The sequence below is a fragment of the Emys orbicularis genome, chromosome 3 (genome assembly GCF_028017835.1).
Source record: "Emys orbicularis isolate rEmyOrb1 chromosome 3, rEmyOrb1.hap1, whole genome shotgun sequence".
NCBI classification, from domain to species: Eukaryota; Metazoa; Chordata; order Testudines; family Emydidae; genus Emys; species Emys orbicularis.
In genome coordinates, this window is record NC_088685.1 from 10,217,526 (window position 1) to 10,236,434 (window position 18,909).

The 18,909-nt window shown below is 44.8% G+C and overlaps 1 protein-coding gene across 1 annotated transcript in view; it reads left to right on the forward strand.

The window, feature by feature from the left end:
- Window positions 1-3,552: 3,552 nt before the first annotated feature.
- MTMR9 (myotubularin related protein 9) overlaps window positions 3,553-18,909 on the forward strand; it is a 31,500-nt gene continuing 16,143 nt past the window's right edge. The window contains exons 1-3 of the mRNA XM_065401009.1: window positions 3,553-3,737; window positions 6,639-6,747; window positions 10,984-11,109. Coding sequence (XP_065257081.1) covers window positions 3,553-3,737; window positions 6,639-6,747; window positions 10,984-11,109 — 420 coding nt within the window. The remainder of the gene's footprint in view (window positions 3,738-6,638; window positions 6,748-10,983; window positions 11,110-18,909) is intronic.

The following is an 18,909-nucleotide window of genomic DNA, read 5'->3' on the forward strand; positions in this document are numbered from 1 at the left end:
AATTCCTTTCTGTGTGACTTCAGAGATTTTTTGTGTAGTACAAATAGAACTATTGCTACTCTGTAGAATTTATGACAGATTCCAGGGGAGGGGTGAAGGTTAAGAAAATGTTGCCAAGTAATTATGTGTATTTTACCTGTTGGGAAAGGAAAATAGAGATATATGCTGGTGTAACTAAGCAGAATTTTGTCCACTGTAGACAGGGCTGGCTTTAGGGGCAGGCGACCGCCTGGGGTGTCAGGCTTGGGGGGAGGGGGGTAGGCATGTCAGGCTCGGGGTGCTGTTTTTGTTGTTAGCAACAAAAGGAAAAATAGAATGTTTGAAGTAAAATGTTTTAGGTATTCCATATGTGGATTCATTTTTCACTAACCTCCTAGAATGTTCTGGACCTTTGTAGAATCTCATGGAACCTTCCAGATTTTCTGAGAATTACATTTTCCTCGAACCTCCTAGAATTTTGTCAGCCGTGCCCTCACCAGTATATCTGCAGTCACCTATTGTAACACTATTTTAATACTGGTGGTGCACAGTTCAATTTCTTCATGTTATTACATTTCAGTTATTCTTAAAATTCAAAAGTTTCTATAAGCTAAGAAGAAATGCATTTTTATTTGCTTATATATGGCACGAATAAATACAGATTTACAGATCCTAGTGTAACCCACACACCTTCTGGGTGTGGTGTTTGTGTCCCATCTAGTGGCACCGAGACCACTTAGAGAAAGAGATAAAATGAGTCTGCTCTACAGCCTTAACTAACAGCCAGTTGGCTTTTAGTTCATACGGTAAAGGCTCATGCACTAAGTTACAGAGGTTGCCCTCTGCCGACCAGGCTCTGTCAGCGTTACACTAGCATTCAAATGTATCATCTTATACAATAGGGATAAATCATGCATGCAAACTGTGCATCAAAGTCGTGAAATGGGCTACAAATGAAATAAAAATAAGGTATTCAAACATTTACCAAAGGAAGGAGGGGCGCACCGAAGATGCTCCGTGCGTGGGGCACCATTTGGTCTAGGGCCAGCCCTGACTGTAGATGAGCTGATGGGTGAGCAATATCACATGTATGCTTCTATGCACTGACTATAATCAACATTTCTGTCTTCCTTCATTTTGCTCATGATATAAAATTATTCTACTTAACTGCCGGGGGCAAATTTGTCACGTACACATGGGAGAAACAAGAAGGACAAAATGCAGGGTCAGCTATAGGTAGTCAGGAAGTTCCTTCAAGAGGAAATGTAGCCAAACTCCAAACCTGGAGACAATGGACCTTTCTGTGCCTGCGTCCTGTAGATAAACTGCTTAGTTTGCAAAATAAGCAAGGAGGAGGGAGCAAGTAGATGGACAATAAGGGGTCATAAGAGGGGCAGATACATGTAACTTGCTAATTATGTATGGTAATGATGGCAAATTTTGGCCAATTATAGAGCGATAGATTATCATAAGCAACTGCATATAATGCTTTGGTGTAAGTGTTTTCTTTGTTCTTGCTGACTTTTGAGCTCGAACCCAATTGCAATTGAAATAAACGGATCACCCCTCCCGGGGCTCCTTGCTTGGCTAGCTGTGTCCGTCTCTCCTTATTCCTCAGCTGGAACGGACAGAAATTTCTATGACACTCACAAATAAACAACGGTGGGAACTCCCAAGAAGTGATGACAGTGCTGAAAGGGAAGTTGGCTCTTGCAAGAATAGGCTGGTGAGATGTTGTCAGCCTCTCTCACCCGAGCGAGGGTGGAAGGAACGACATGAGAAGGCTGGGGATCAACAGGAACCTGTGTTGTTGTGTTAGTTTGCTTAATGGGAAGTTCTGCCTCATAAGACGTGAGGCCTTTATCCATTCTGTTTCTTCCAGTCTTCTTTAGGAGACTGGTGTCCTAGAGCAGAGATTTAAGTCTGCGTCAAGACATCTTTTAACCCTCTACAGAGATAATAATAACCCCTATTTCCCCATTTACCAGTGGGGAAACTGGGGCACAAGGAAGTGAAGGGTCTTGCCCCACCTCAAACAGAGTTAGTGCCAGACTCACCCCAGCTCATCCTCTTCAGCCCCTTCCCCATGAGCTCCTCCCCCTTCAGTCAATCCCACCCCTGAGCTCCACCCCTTCAGCTCCTCCCTCCTTCCCTTTCAGCCCCCCCCAGCTCCTCCTCCCTAAACTCCTCATCCTTCAGCTCCTCCCCCATGAGCTCCTCCTCCCTTGGTCCCTCCCTCATGAGCTCCTCCCCCTTTGGCCCCGCCCATGAGTTCCTCCCCCTTCGGGCCCGCCCCCTCCCCTTCAGCCAAGCCCACTGCTGATCTCCACCCCTTCAGCCCCTCCCTCCTTCCCCTTCAGCCCCGCCCCCTTGGCCCCTCCCCCATGAGCTCCCCCCTTTGGCCCCTCCCATGAGTTTCTCCCTCTTCAGCCCCGCCCCCTCCCCTTCAGCCAATCCCAACCTTGAGCTCGACCCCTTCAGCTCCTCCCTCCTTTCCCTTCAGCCCCCGTCCCCAAGTGCCTGCTATTTCCCAGTCCCGCCCTCGTTCCCCCAGCCCCCCTCTCCCTCTATTGTCCTGCACCCCGCCCGCACGGACCCCCGGTCCCGCCGCTTCCCCGGCCCCCGCCCTCCTCCCGTGGGTTTACAGCAGCCCCCGCGCCCCGGGGTACTGAAATACGGCAGAGCCGGTTCGGATGCGGAACGGATGTGCTGGGGGGCGTGGGGCGCGCCGCATCCTTTCCTGTAGGGAACTACTTCCGGTAGGGGCAGCGACTCGGCCAAGCGGGTGTCTGAATCTCTTCCGCCCTCACGAGTGGGAGGTGGCCGGGGATTGGTCCTGCGAGGGCACGTGGGGTCCAGCTGCCCCGCCCTTTCTGTGTCCCACCATCCGGGGAATGGGCCAAGCGGACTGGGCTTCCTTCCTGCTGTTGTTACTGCTGCGGAGCCGGCCGGTCGGGAAGGGGCTGAGGGGCCGCAGCCGGGCCAGGCTCCCCGTTCCCAGGGCGGGGCTGGAGCAACTCCCCCCCCCCCCGCGGGCAGGGCCCCCCCATCCCCGAGTAGCTGGGATTGTGACTCCCTCCCCCTAGCGTGTTAGGAACTGGGGTCACCTCCCCGCCCGGGAGCAGGGGTCGTGCTTGCCCCTCCCCCCCACCCCCGAGCTGCCCTGGGAGCTGGGACCGTAGCACATTGTGACACCCTCATCCTCCCCCCCCCCCACACCCCTGGGCTCCTGTTCCCCCTCCCTCCACAGAGAGGTGGGATTGTGACACCCCCAACCACTCCCCCCACCTCCTCCCTGGAGACCCCCTCAGGAGTGAGGCCCCTGACTCCCTCACTCCTAAGGTGGGAGCTGGGGATCACCCTTACAGTTATGACCCTCCCCAACCCTTTGGCTCCCTGGTAGCTGCTAGCACCAGCTATTTTGGAAGATCCCTGGGATTGTGTGGATCCCCCATTTTGGCCTCAACAGGAGGTACTGGTGCTGCTGAGAGTTGGGCTTGCTTCCCCCTCCACACCCCCAAAGCTGGTTAGTTGACAGGGTCATTCCCAGGCCTTTACCAGCCCCAGAGAAACATGGAGTTTGCAGAGCTAATCAAGACACCGCGAGCAGATAATGTGGTCCTGCACCGTCCCTTTTACCCAGCAGTGGAAGGGACACTATGCTTGACTGGCCACCACCTCATCCTCTCATCTCGGCGCCAGGACAATGCTGAGGAGCTGTGGCTGCTGCACTCAAACATTGACTCAATTGAAAAAAGGTATTTTTTCCCTTCTTTGCCCTATCTAACGCCTCCCTCTTCATAAGGGATGGGAAGGAGCACTGTGAAGAATTGGGTGTCAGGAATCCAAGGGTTTAGTTCTAGGTCTGGAGGAGAGTGCAGTCCAATGATTAAAATAGAGGAGTGAGCATCAAGATAGCTGGATTCTAGTCCTGTTTGGGACATTGGTTGAGTTACTTCACTTCTGTCTTTACAGGTTTCCCTCTTCTGTAAAATGGGGGTGATAATTGCCTACCTTCCTGGGATGACTGACATTTTCATGAATGGAAGGGGCTATAGTTTAATAATAATATTTAGCTTTTGTACAATGCTTTCCATCTGTGGATCTCAAAGCACTTTAGAAAGGCTGTAAGTATCAGGAGAAATGATTTGCCCAAGATGCACAGCAAAGCCAATGGCAGAGCCAGGAATATAACCCATATCTTTGGAGACCCTGTGCAGCACTCTCTGCATGAGGCCACAGTGCCCTACATGGACCAGTGCAATGGTACTATACCTACAGCTTCCTCATCATGTGGCTTGATAAAGTTGAGGAATGTTGGCTACTGTACTTGAGTATAGACTCCATCACTGAACTGTTCCATCCCATTCCACCTGATCCATTTAGAGATTACCTCTTAAATATCCTTGTTCCCTGCTGGAGAGGGAAGAAAAACAGGATTACAACATATGCCCTTCTGTAGGGCTTGGTAAATAGCCCCAGCCATGCATTGTTTTAGTTCATGTGTAGTGATGACTCTAAGACAAACCAATGTGGCATTAGAGCAGGCTTACAAAATTCCATCCTCCCACCTTGCTGATGTGAATCTCTCTTTGATGAGCAAGTAAAATACGGTATTTTGTATCATTGTGATAAGGATTGGGCTGGTAGTTTTTCATAATCATTTTGTGGCATGAGCTCCAAAGCTGCTGCTTTTTTTTGTGGTGGCTTTTTGCCATTCTTGAGCAACTCTCTTTAAGTGTACGGCCTATTGGTCTCATTGTGGAGAAGAGCCATCTTTAATGACACTGGTGATGTCCGTATGCTTCAGGAAATTCAGAGAGGAAAAACAGCCCCACTAGTGTATTAACTGTTACTACAGGAAGTTATGAAATAGCAGTGCAGGAGGGCATATAGATAGATACATGTATTGGATCATCACTGAAACTGGACAGCTGTTCCATCCATTTATCCCAATGCTTACAGTTCTTCAGTGCTGGAGAAACAGTCATGACTACTGAGTGAAGAAAATAATTTTTTTTAGCTGAAATAGTGGCTTAGCAGAAATAATTCTGAAACCAAATTACAGGCCCACTGAATTTTGTCTTGTTTGGTTACAATTCAGGTTTTATATAGTGATGTGGTGTTGGCCAAAAAACTATTACTCATCCCACACAGACAGCTGTGCTGTATCCAGGCAATTACAGCTATACTGCCTGTGCTGCTTACAATGGCCTGTGTTTCATTGAGGACCGCTTTGTGCTATCAACAAATTGTACCCATCGTGAACTGTGAGGATGAAACATAAAGGAATGACAAAACAAAACTGACCTGGTTTGAATATCAGTCTGACTGTATTATAGTTCATATTTCTGTACCACCTTTCTTCTAAAAATCAATCATCTTTGTAAACATAGCTTGGGACGCATTCTCTAAGCAATCTCTGAGGAAGATACTCACTATATGCCCATTTTACAGATGGGGAAACCGAGGAATAGAAGTGAAGTGAAGTGGTCAAAGCCACACCCAGCTGGGTAGAACTAGTAGTAGAACCCCCAGAGTTGTGATTCCCAGTCTCTCACTAAGCCATGCTACCAAATCTACCCAGACCACTTATGCTGAGTGCCACATGTATAACTCTCTCTACTCTGATATGGTACAACTCCAGTTCAGTCTAAACATGGCCCCAACTGAGCTCCTTGTCTGTCTTGCTAAACTCTTTCAGCTTCTGCTAACACCCTCGTGCTCTGTGAGATATTTGAATATTTATTTCCCTGCCCTTATTTTCCTACTCACTTCCTTCCATCCTTTGTATTTTTAACAGCAACAGCCTTTTTTTTTTTTTTTTTTTGCTAGTTGACATGAAGGAAACAAACCCTTTATTTATTCAAAATGTACACTTCTTTCTGCTGCATAAGGAACACCTGAGGCATTTTTAATAGGTACCTTTTATCTGCATGTTTTTACATTAAATATTAAGGGCTTGTGTACATCTTATTCCTGGAAGACTGAGGACTGGAGACCCTAGCACAGTTATGACTTTGTAGATATCAAGACAGTGAAACCTGTTTAATTGAGGGGGGAAGTAGTTTTTAGTCAGACTGAAACATTTTTGTCTTTTTAGTTAACCTTTATTAACTCAAACGTATAAAAAAATCTGTTCGATTCAACACTTGTGTGCATTCAGTTAGTGGATCGGAGAGCTCCCAGTCTGCATCCTCTAGCAACATCAGGAAATATCATACTTGAAATACATGAGATGTGGGGGTGGTTTGTTTTTCTAAACATTAGAAAACAGGAAGCAAGCCTTTAACCCTCTGACCCCCTCAACACGTACATACCCCCGCACCACCACCAGAAGCAAAAAAAGGGCACACCCATTTTTTTCCCCTAGGCCACCATTAAATACTTACTTTGTCTTTTATAGAGGTGAACTGGGAAGAGATTCCTACCCAGAGCATTAGCAAGTAACACAGTTACATAAGAACATATCTTGCTGAAAGATTTGAATAGCACGTATTTTCTAAAAGAATGCATAGCAGATAAAGCTCCAACAAGTAGTAATTTATTTTGCACGTATGCGCTGCTGGAAGACCTGTGTATAATATTTATGTAGGAATTTGGACTTCCATAGAGACTATTTCTCTTCATAGTTCAACATACTGTATCTTTCACTGCAGGTTTGTTGGCTCGTTAGGCACCATCATTATAAAATGTAAAGATCTGCGGATTATTCAACTGGATATACCTGGCATGGAGGAGTGTTTGAACATCGCTAGCTCTATTGAGGTAAGAGCTTTTAATATTTACTCATAGTAATAAATGACACTTCCATAGCACTTATGTTTTCAAAGCACTGTTCAGATCTTAACTATGAACAGCTATTCAAAGTAATTGAAGAAGGGGCTAGCAGAATGTAGGTTTATAGTAGGGTAAAAACTAAGCTTTAATTTTAAGTTACTGAGAAAGATCCTGATAGTCATGTTTATCAGATGATTGAAGCAGCCCAGGGGAGGGAGTTCTTATTAGGGAACTTGTATGGCCCCCAAATCAATCACATAACTGAACCCAGTGGATGTTATAGTAATTCAGTAAATTCTTATTGCCACTTAGAGTGCTTCAGACTGTTTTAGGAGGCGAACAAAGAGCGTAAAACCACTCATTTGGGTTGGAAGAGTAATGGATTTTTGTATGAAGTATTTTTGGTTTTTTTCACACTACTAGCAAAAATATAGTTCCCCTTTTTAATTAAACCTCTGACCACAGTGTTTGTTTTTCCCCAAACATAACAGAACTGTGCTCGTACATGAAAATAAGAAAGTGAGGCTGACTATTCTAGTTTTATTTGTCTAAGCTAAGCTAAGAGGCAAAGAATAAGTAGCATAACTAAATGCTTTTACTAAGATGGGTGAATGTTATTTAAAATGAGTTCCCTTGACTGTGTTCCTGTTTAACGAGTCTCTTGTTTCCATACTTCTGTTGTACCGTTTTGCAAATGTAACCCTTAGGAGCAACATTGCATGGGAAATACCCACAGAAAGCAAGTAAGCATCACAAGCGTTCTAGCTGCATCTGTCTTGGAGTGCTTTTGTGTGTCCCACTAACTTTGTGTTAGGTAAATTATACTGCAGTTAAATTACACTGTGCTTAAATTATAGCAATTAACTTGACATACAGTGTATTTTCAGGGCTAATTATATCAATTTAGTTTATATTCTCAAGCTGTGCCTTGTCTTCTAGTTCCAGTAACTGGCTCTGCAGGACAGTATCAAATGAACCAGAGAATCATAGAAATGTAGGACTGGAAGGGACACCTGTAGGTCATCTAGTCCAGTCCCCTGCATTGAGGCAAGACTAAGTATTATCTAGACCAGGGGTCGGCAATCTTTGGCATGCGGCCCATCGGGGTAATCCGCTGGCGGGATGTGAGACATTTTATTTACTTTGACCGTCCGCAGGCACGGCCCCCTGCAGATCCCAGTGGCCACAGTTTGCCGTTCCCGGCCGATGGGAGCTGTGGGAAGCGGTGGCTAGGACGTCCCTCTAACCTGTTTTTAAAAACATCCAGTGATGGAGATTCCACAGCCTCCCTCGGTAATTTGTTTGAGTGCTTAACTACCCTTACAGTTAGACATTAGGAAAAACTTCCTAATCTAAATCTCCCTTGCTGCAATTTAAGCCCATTACTTCTTATCCTGTCTTCAGTGGTTAAGGAGAACAGTTTATCACCCTGTAACATCCTTTTACTTATCTGAAGACTATGATGTCGTCCTCCTCCTCAATCTTCTCTTCTCCATACTAAACAAACCCAGTTCTTTAAATCTTTCCTCGTAGATCGTTTTCTAGACCTTTAATCATTTGTGTTGCTCTTCTCTGGACTTTCTCCAGTTTGTCCACATCTTTCCTAGAGTGTGGTGCTCAGAACTGGACACAATACACCAGTTAAGGCCTTGTCAATGCTGAGTAGAGCAGAAGAATTACTACTTGTGACTTGCTTATAACGCTCATGCTAATACATCCCAGAATGATGTTTGCTTTTTTTGCAACAGTGTTACATTTTTGACTCATACTAGTTTGTGATCCACTATAACCCCCAGATCCTTTTCTGCTGTACTCCTTCCTACGCAGTCATTACCCATTTTGTATTTGTGCAATTGATTATTCCTTCCTAAATGTACTACTTGGCATTTATCCTTATTGAATTTCATCCTGTTTATTTCAGACTGTTTCTCCAGTTTGCCAATATCATTCTGAATTCTAATCCTATTCCCCAAAGCACTTGCAACCCCTCCAGCTTGGTATTGTCTTCAGACTATAAGTGTCCTCTCTGAGCCATTATCCAAATAATTTATGAACATGGTGAATAGAACTGGAACCAGGACAGGTCACCCTCCCCCCTGCGGGACCCCACTCGATATGCCCTTCCAGCTTAATTGTGAACCATTGATAACTACTCTCTGAATATACTTTTCCAACCATTTGTGCACCCAGTTTGTCTAGGTTATATTTCTCTAGTTTGTTTCAGAGGGTCTTATGAGACCATATCAGAAGCCTTATTGAAGTTGAGATATATCACATGTCCTGCTTTCCCCATCCACAAAGCTTATTATCCTGTCAAAGAAGGGTATTAGGTTGCTTTGACATGATTTGTTCTTGACAACTCCATGTTGACTCTTACTTATCACCTTATTTTCTTCTTGGTGCTTACAAATTGTTTGTTTTTTCCATTATCTTTTGGAGTACTGAAGTTAAGCTGACTGGTCTGTAAGTCCCTGCGTTGTCTTTATTCCCCTCGTTATAGATAGGTACAATATTTGCCCTTTTCCAGTCACCTGGCAACTCTGCAGTGACTATTTCTCAAAGATAATCACTAATAGCTCGGAGATCTCTTCAGCCAGTTCATATTTTGTCAGGCCCTGCCAATTTCAAGACATCTAACTTGTATAAGTAATTCTTAACTTGTTCGTTCCCTATTTTAGCCTCTGATCCTACCCCATTTACACAGATGTTCACTATGTTGTCCAATCACCGCTAATGTTTTTTTGGTGAGAACTGAAACAAAAAAGGCATTTAACACTTCAGCAATTGCTGCTTTTGTCTTTCCTTCTTCATTGAGTAATGGGCCTACCCTATCTTTGGTCTTTGTCTTGCTTCTCATGTAATCATAAAATGTTTTCTTGTTACTCGTCATGTCCATAGCTAGTTTAATCTTATTTTTTGCGTTGGCCTTTCTTATTTTGTCCCTACATTCTTGTGGTAGGTTTTTTTTGTTTTTATTCATCCGTTGTAATTTGATCTAGTTTCCACTTTTTGTATGACCCGTTTTTGAGGTTCAGGTTATTGAAGATCTCCTGGTTAAGCTAGGGTGGTCTCTTATCATTCCTATGCATCGGGATAGATTGCTCTTGCACCCTTAATAGTGTCCCTTTAAAAAACTGCCAACTCTCCTGAATTCTTTTTTCCCCTTAGACTTGCTGCTACCAATTCTGAGTTAGCTTGAAGTCCATTGTCTTTAGTGTGCGCTTTTCCCTCCTACCGTTCCTTATAATCGTGAACTCATTATTTTGTGATCACTTTCACCCAAGCTGCCATCTATCTTCAAATTCTCAACCCAGCTCTTCCCTTTTAGTAGGAATCAAATCTAGAATAGCCTCTCCCCTAATCACTTTCTCCACTTTCTGTAATAAAAAGCGGTCTCCAGAGCATTCCAAGAACTTGTTGGATAATCTGTGCCCTGCTGTAATCTATTCCCCACAGATGTCCATGTAGTTGCCCACCAAGTCCTGTGCTTTGGATGATTTTGTTAGTTGCTTTAAAAAACCCTCATCAAAAGTTTTTGCACTTTTTGTGTTAAAAGCATAAAAGATCTCAGCAAACCCTACTTTATTTTTGCTCATTTTATTGTACTGCTGTGTAAAATAAAGATGGGAACCATGGCAGTTTAGTAGGTGGTTCCGAATTGGTAATAGAATATGGAACTTTTCACCACTAGGACACTAGTTAGTCCGGCCTGGTATTGGACAATTATTGTTACCATCTGGCTGTTTAGTGCCCTGTGAAATCAGCTGATGATCTCAGGCCATTCCATACAGAGGTCTATATCCATCCCACAATTAACTTCCTTGTCCATTCAATCTTTTGCTTCCCTGATAAGATAATTGTCTTCTTAGCCTCAGAGATAATATGCTATGATGAGGCTGGAGGTACATTGGTGGTGGCCCATGTTAGAGAAGCTTGCGCTGCTATGCCTGTTTTGCAGAAACCCTTACCAAAAAAATACTACAATAATAGCTCAGAATGCTGCAGGATCAGTATTGGAAGTTATAGAGTTTTGGACCAGCTACTGTAAAATACCATGACCCTTGTGTAAGGGTAAATAAAAGACGTGTGTCTAGATCCAGCTGTTCTGCACAAACTTTGAATCAAATTGTATTGCCAAAACTAAAAGACGGGAACATCGTACAGACATTTTTGCCATGAAAGGTCACCTGAGTGAACAAACTGATGCTTCATTTTTTTCCACAGGCCTTGTCCACCCTGGATTCTGTCACTCTAATGTATCCCTTCTTTTACCGGCCCATGTTTGAAGTTGTCGAAGATGGCTGGCACTCCTTCCTGCCTGAGCGAGAGTTCGAACTTCTCAGTTCAGTAGTAAGTTGAATATCAGGAATTTTTGTAGCCATACAGAGAAGGTCAATCAATCGCTTGGGGCTTGATCCTGCCGAATGTATTTGTGCAGGTAGTCTGAGCTGTTTCATGCAACAATGTGTAGGACGGATCCCTTAGTGAAACTAGCTATACCCCGTGTGGGTGGAAAATGAAAACTGTTCATGGGCCAAAAATAACCTGTGTGGTATTGGACTGGCTGTTCGGCCCCATTCTTACCATGTGCAAGTGGGTTTTTAAGTATCTGCTTAAAGGTGACCTGCAAAGTTGCATGTGGAGTGGGAGGAGGTGTTTCCCTTTTTTCTTGTATATAAAGGAAGCCTGGATGACTTTTAAAAAATTGCTTGTTTGACCTTGGGAATAAATTGAATCAAGTTCTCCTGGGTTTGGAGAACTCAAATGTAGGAGTTTGTTCAGCCCTTAATTGAAGGGACTGGAACGTTAGTCTCTAAAGATCTTTCTCCTAGCCGCAGTTCAGGAATTTGAGTTAAATGGGTGGAGATAAATACAAAGTTCTAACAAGGGGTGGCCAAGCTTACTGACCCTTTGAGTTGCATACGACAATCTTCAGAAGTTCAAGAGCCGGGGCACGCCTGCCGGGGCTTGGAGCTTCAGCCACACTCCTGCTGAAGCCCTGGCAAGCATGACCCGTGGGGCTGAAGCCCCAAGATTTCCCCCCGCCCCCAGCCCTGCTAGACAGAAGCCCCTAACCTACCACCCTGCTGCAAGGCAGAGGTCCCAAGCTCCCTCCCCTAAGTCTGGCAGGTGGAGAATGCAGGGGGTGGGCTCCCCGAGCCGCACTTTAACTGTAAAAGAGCCGCATGTGGATTGCGAGCCACAATTTGACCATCCCTGTTCTAAACAGTCTCAAGCCTTATTTGCAATGGGGAAATCTACCCAAAAAAATCCCACCAGTTCATTTGAGTTACTGCTAACATTGATGGCATCTGTAGTGTAGACAAGGCTCCCATGGATGGATCTATTTTTTCCATTGTGTCAATTAACTTGCTTTTAGCAAGTTTAACTGATGCAGTGGTTTTAAAAAGAGTCTGGCCAGAGGCGCCATGGGGTTCCCACCAGTGCTAATGCTAGGTCAGCTGAACCTCCACCAGGCCAGAATATTCCAGACTTTAAAGTTGCAGTAACCATGCACAGTCTCCACAGTGCTTCATGTGCCATATACCACATCCATTAGTACATCATCAGAGCAAAAAAGCAAACATTGATTTTTACATATTTATTTTATTTTAAGCTGCAGCCCAGTCTAATGTCTGTAACGCTTGCTGTTTCCTGTATATGGCTGATAATAGAGCGCATCGTTTTGTTTGCTGTGGTCGTTAGACAACTAAAGCAGTCCAGTGTCACTGTGGCAGGGAGAGGTTCTGGCGGTGGGGAGGCAGCAGGATGCTAGTATAGATGTGAGCGGCACAGCTTAGGCGTGTAGAGAGCCGCGTAGGGTATATAGCCTGGGAGTTCAGGCATGTAGGGCATTCTGCTCTACCCACCTAAACCATGCCTCACTGTCTACACTGCTGTTTTTACCCATGCTAGTTAGACATGCAGTGTCTGTTCTCTGCACACTGCCGTTGGGTGTAGATAACTTATCGTTAGTGGCTCCCTTGGCTTTCTGTGCACTTTCCAATTTGCTGCTTTACGGTGCTAGGTTTCATTTGGAACCATTGATTACTGAATGAAAACATGAGCTCTGAACAAACAAAGATCAATTGACATCTCTTATTCCAAACCTTTACACTCAACTTGCTGTTGTAGAAGTGGTGGCATGATACTTGTTCCAAACAACCTAGAATTACTTATGGTGTCCCTAGCCTGTGTTTGTCAGAGGGTGGAGATGGATGTCAGGAGAGAGATCATTACCTGTTAGGTTCACTCCCTCTGGGACACCTGGCATTGGTCACTGTTGACAGATAGGATACTGGGCTGGATGGACCTTTGGTCTGACCCAGTATGGCTGTTCTTGTGTTCTTATGTACTTTTCAAGAACAGCAGTTGAAATGACTGTTGGCTAAATATTTCTTATTCATTCAACTTTTTTCAGTTAGCAGGAGGGAGCAAGCTAATAACTGCTTTAACATTTTAGTCCCAGGGCTGAATGAGTTTCAGATCAAAGGAGGCATCTTCCTATTTCTAGTTACATTATCAAGCTAGAACTGTTCTGCCTTTATCCCTAGTTAAGTATTCTAACTAGGGCCCTACCAAATTCTTGGCTGTAAAAAATGTGTCACGGACCGTGAAATCTAGTCTTAAGTGTACGTTTACCCTATACTATATAGATTTCATGGGGGAGACCAGCGTTTCTCAAATTGGGGGTCCCAACCCAAAATGGGGATGCGGGGCAGGGTCACAAGCTTATTTTTTTGGGGGGTCTCTGTATTGCCACCATTACTTCTGTGCTGCCTTCAGAGCTGGGTGGCCGGAGAGCGGCAGCTGCTGGCCGAGGGCCCAGCTCTGAAGGCAGCAGTGCAGAAGTAAGGGTGGCAATACCATGACCCCCGCGCCCCCCCCCCCCCCAATAACCTAGTGACCTCCGCACAATCCTCTTTTGGGTCAGGACCCCTACAGTTACAACATCATAACATTTCCGATTCAAATATCTGAAACCATGAAATTTATGATTTTTAAAATCCTAAAACCATGAAATTGACCAAAATGGACAGTGAATTTGGTAGGTCCCTAATTATCACTGTTTTTCAGGAACTCTCTAATTCAAACAGAGTATATCTCTGAGCATTGTACTAATTTTACATTTTACTCAATTGTGTATGAGAACCGTAGAGTTTTACAATACTGGGGTGAAACTAAACAAAAGTTGGTCTGCTTCAACTTTTTCAGTTGTCACATAGATTCTGTAGAGCCCCTGGAGGGTGTACCCCATGTGTAACTGTATTCATGTAAAACTGATTGACAGAATGTCATCCTGCATTTGTAATAAAATTTCACAGTACACTTCAAGTACAGCACTCCAGAAATTTAGCTTAAATGTTGCTTAGTCATGCTACATTGCAACATATTCTTGTTTTGAGTCCTCTTGGATGCTGTGGCAAGAACATTTAATGCAAATGTGCTTCAAAGAAGATGTAGCAATTTACAAGTTGCTGTCATTTGCTAATACCATAGACCAGGGATCGGCAACCTTTGGCACGCGTCCTGTCAGGGAAATCTGGTGGCAGGCCGGGACAGTTTGTTTACCTGCAGCGACCGCAGGTTCGGCCGATCGCAGCTCCCACTGGCCGGGGTTTGCCGTTCCAGGCCAATGGGGGCTGCAGGAAGCAGTGGCCAGCACATCCCTCGGCCCACGCTGCTTCCCGCAGCCCCCATTGGCCGGGGATGACGAACCACGGCCAGTGGGAGCTGCCATCGGCCGAACCTGCAGACGCTGCAGGTAAACAAACCGTCCCGGCCTGCCAGTGGATTTCCCTGACAGGCTGCGTGCCAAAGGTTGCCGATCCCTGCCCTAGACTGTGTGTGCACTAAAGATCCTGTCTCGGGCGGGTGATGTACCGGGGAGCAGCACTCTTGTCAAGTGTCTGCCATGCATGACGGTTCTAATAAATCCATCACAACAGCAAATTCTACAGCTAAATTACGGAACTAAGGGTATGTCTGTGCTACTGTGGCATAGCTACAGTGCTGCTGTAGCACCACAGTGTAGACGCCTCCTGCATCGGCATAAGGGGTTTTTCCATCGTGTAGTTAATTCACCTGTTTGAGAGGTGGTAGCTAGGTCAATGGAAGAATTTTGTCCACAGGGAGGTTGGCGGTGGGGTTAGGGCAACCTAACTACGGTGCACAGGGAGTGATGTAGCTAGGTCGGCCTAATTTTTAGGTGTAGACGAGGTTTAAGTCAATGAAATATATAGCTGATGTCTTTGTGTGAACATGGGGAAACAAACAACACTTTCCACTGGCTGAAGACCCAAATATTTTGTATTGAGAAAAATTGAAACCGGCAGAGACAAACATTTTTACAGAGAGAGGAACATGCAAACAATTAACCTCATTACAATAAATTAAGTAACCATGTCTAGTTGGCAGCGGGTATCAAGCGGAGTACCTCAGGCGTCGCTCCTGGGGCCGGTTTTGTTCAACATCTTTATTAATGATCTGGATGATGCAATGGATTGCACCCTCAGCAAGTTCGCAGATGACACTAAGTTGGTGGGAGAGGTAGATATGCTGGAAGGTAGGGGTAGGGTCCAGATTGACCTAGACAAATTGGAGGATTGGGCCAAAAGAAATCTGATGAGGTTCAACAAGGACAAGTGCAGAGTCTGCACTTAGGACGGAAGAATCCCATGCACCGCTATAGGCTGGGGACCGACTGGCTAAGCGGCAGTTCTGCAGAAAAGGACCTGGGGATTATAGTGGATGAAAAGCTGGATATGAGTCAGCAGTGTGCCCTTGTTGCCAAGAAGGCTAATGGCATAATGGGCTGCATTAGTAGGAGCATTGCCAGCAGATCAAGGGTAGTGATTATTTCCCTCGATTCATAGATTCATAGATTCTAGGACTGGAAGGGACCTCGAGAGGTCATCGAGTCCAGTCCCCTGCCCGCATGGCAGGACCAAATACTGTCTAGACCATCCCTGATAGACATTTATCTAACCTACTCTTAAATATCTCCAGAGATGGAGATTCCACAACCTCCCTAGGCAATTTATTCTAGTGTTTAACCACCCTGACAGTTAGGAACTTTTTCCTAATGTCCAACCTAGACCTCCCTTGCTGCAGTTTAAGCCCATTGCTTCTTGTTCTATCCTTAGAGGCTAAGGTGAACAAGTTTTCTCCCTCCTCCTTATGACACCCTTTTAGATACCTGAAAACTGCTATCATGTCCCCTCTCCGTCTTCTCTTTTCCAAACTAAACAAACCCAATTCTTTCAGCCTTCCTTCATAGGTCATGTTCTCAAGACCTTTAATCATTCTTGTTGCTCTTCTCTGGACCCTTTCCAATTTCTCCACATCTTTCTTGAAATGCGGTGCCCAGAACTGGACACAATACTCCAGCTGAGGCCTAACCAGAGCAGAGTAGAGCGGAAGAATGACTTCTCGTGTCTTGCTCACAACACACCTGTTAATACATCCCAGAATCATGTTTGCTTTTTTTGCAACAGCATCACACTGTTGACTCATATTTAGCTTGTGGTCCACTAGAACCCCTAGATCCCTTTCTGCCGTACTCCTTCCTAGACAGTCTCTTCCCATTCTGTATGTGTGAAACTGATTTTTTCTTCCTAAGTGGAGCACTTTGCATTTGTCTTTGTTAAACTTCATCCTGTTTAACTCAGACCATTTCTCCAATTTGTCCAGATCATTTTGAATTATGACCCTGTCCTCCAAAGCAGTTGCAATCCCTCCCAGTTTGGTATCATCCGCAAACTTAATAAGCATACTTTCTATGCCAATATCTAAGTAGTTAATGAAGATATTGAACAGAGCCGGTCCCAAAACAGACCCCTGCGGAACCCCACTCGTTATGCCTTTCCAGCAGGATTGGGAACCATTAATAACAACTCTCTGAGTACGGTTATCCAGCCAGCTATGCACCCACCTTATAGTAGCCCCATCTAAATTGTATTTGCCTAGTTTATCGATAAGAATATCATGCGAGACCGTATCAAATGCCTTACTAAAGTCTAGGTATACCACATCCACAGCTTCTCCCTTAGCCACAAGACTCGTTATCCTATCGAAGAAAGCTATCAGATTGGTTTGACGTGATTTGTTCTTTACAAATCCATGCTGGCTGTTCCCTATCACCTTACCACCTTCCAAGTGTTTGCAGATGATTTCCTTAATTACTTGCTCCATTATCTTCCCTGGCACAGAAGTTAAACTAACTGGTCTGTAGTTTCCTGGGTTGTTTTTATTTCCCTTTTTATAGATGGGCACTATATTTGCCCTTTTCCAGTCTTCTGGAATCTCTCCCGTCTCCCATGATTTTCCAAAGATAATAGCTAGAGGCTCAGATACCTCCTCTATTAGCTCCTTGAGTATTCTAGGATGCATTTCATCAGGCCCTGGTGACTTGCAGGCATCTAACTTTTCTAAGTGATTTTTAACTTGTTCTTTTTTTATTTTATCTGCTAAACCTACCCCCTTCCCATTAGCATTCACTATGTTAGGCATTCCTTCAGACTTCTCGGTGAAGACCGAAACAAAGAAGTCATTAAGCATCTCTGCCATTTCCAAGTTTCCTGTTACTGTTTCTCCCTCTTCACTAAGCAGTGGGCCTACCCTGTCTTTGGTCTTCCTCTTGCTTCTAATGTATTGATAAAAAGTCTTCTTGTTTCCCTTTATTCCCGTAGCTAGTTTGAGCTCATTTTGTGCCTTTGCCTTTCTAATCTTGCCCCTGCATTCCTGTGTTGTTTGCCTATATTCATCCTTTGTAATCTGTCCTAGTTTCCATTTTTTATATGACTCCTTTTTATTTTTTAGATCATGCAAGATCTCGTGGTTAAGCCAAGGTGGTCTTTTGCCACATTTTCTATCTTTCCGAACCAGCGGAATAGCTTGCTTTTGGGCCCTTAATAGTGTCCCTTTGAAAAACTGCCAACTCTCCTCAGTTGTTTTTCCCCTCAGTCTTGATTCCCATGGGACCTTACCTATCAGCTCTCTGAGCTTACCAAAATCTGCCTTCCTGAAATCCATTGTCTCTATTATGCTGTTCTCCCTTCTACCCTTCCTTAGAATTGCAAACTCTGATTTCATGATCACTTTCACCCAAGCTGCCTTCTACTTTCAAATTCTCAACGAGTTCCTCCCTATTTGTTAAAATCAAATCTAGAACAGCTTCCCCCCTAGTAGCTTTTTCAACCTTCTGAAATAAAAAGTTGTCTGCAATGCAGTCCAAGAATTTGTTGGATAGTCTGTGCCCCCGCTGTGTTATTTTCCCAACATATATCCGGATAGTTGAAGTCCCCCATCACCACCAAATCTTGGGCTTTGGATGATTTTGTTAGTTGTTTAAAAAAAGCCTCATCCACCTCTTCCACCTGGTTAGGTGGCCTGTAGTAGACTCCTAGCATGACATCACCCTTGTTTTTTACCCCTTTTAGCCTAACCCAGAGACTCTCAACACTTCCATCTCCTATGTCCATCTCTACCTCAGTCCAAGTGTGTACATTTTTAATATATAAGGCAACACCTCCTCCCTTTTTCCCCTGTCTATCCTTCCTGAGCAAGCTGTATCCATCCACACCAACATTCCAATCATGTGTATTATCCCACCAAGTTTCAGTGATGCCAACAATGTCATAGTTGTATTTATTTATTAGCACTTCCAGTTCTTCCTGCTTATTACCCATACTTCTCGCATTTGTATATAGGCATCTAAGATACTGGTTTGATCTTTCCTCCCAGTTTTGTCCTGACCCTCCTTTCTCTCTGCCAATATAGCCCACACTCCCTCTCGTTTCCGACCCATCTCCCAGGTCTCCATGTTCCCCACTTACCTGCGGGCTTTGCTCACCTGTCCCCGTCGAACCTAGTTTAAAGCCCTCCTCACTAGGTTAGCCAGTCTGTGTCCAAATAGGGCCTTTCCCCTCCTCGAAAGGTGAACGCCATCTCTGCCTAGCAGTCCTTCCTCAAATAGCATCCCGTGGTCTAGGAAGCCAAAGCCCTCCTGGCGACACCATCTTCGCAGCCAGGCATTCACCTCCATGATGCATCTGTCTCTGCCCGGGCCCCTACCTTTGACAGGAAGAATCGAAGAGAATACCACCTGCGCTCCAAACTCCTTCACCCGTACTCCCAGAGCCCTGTAGT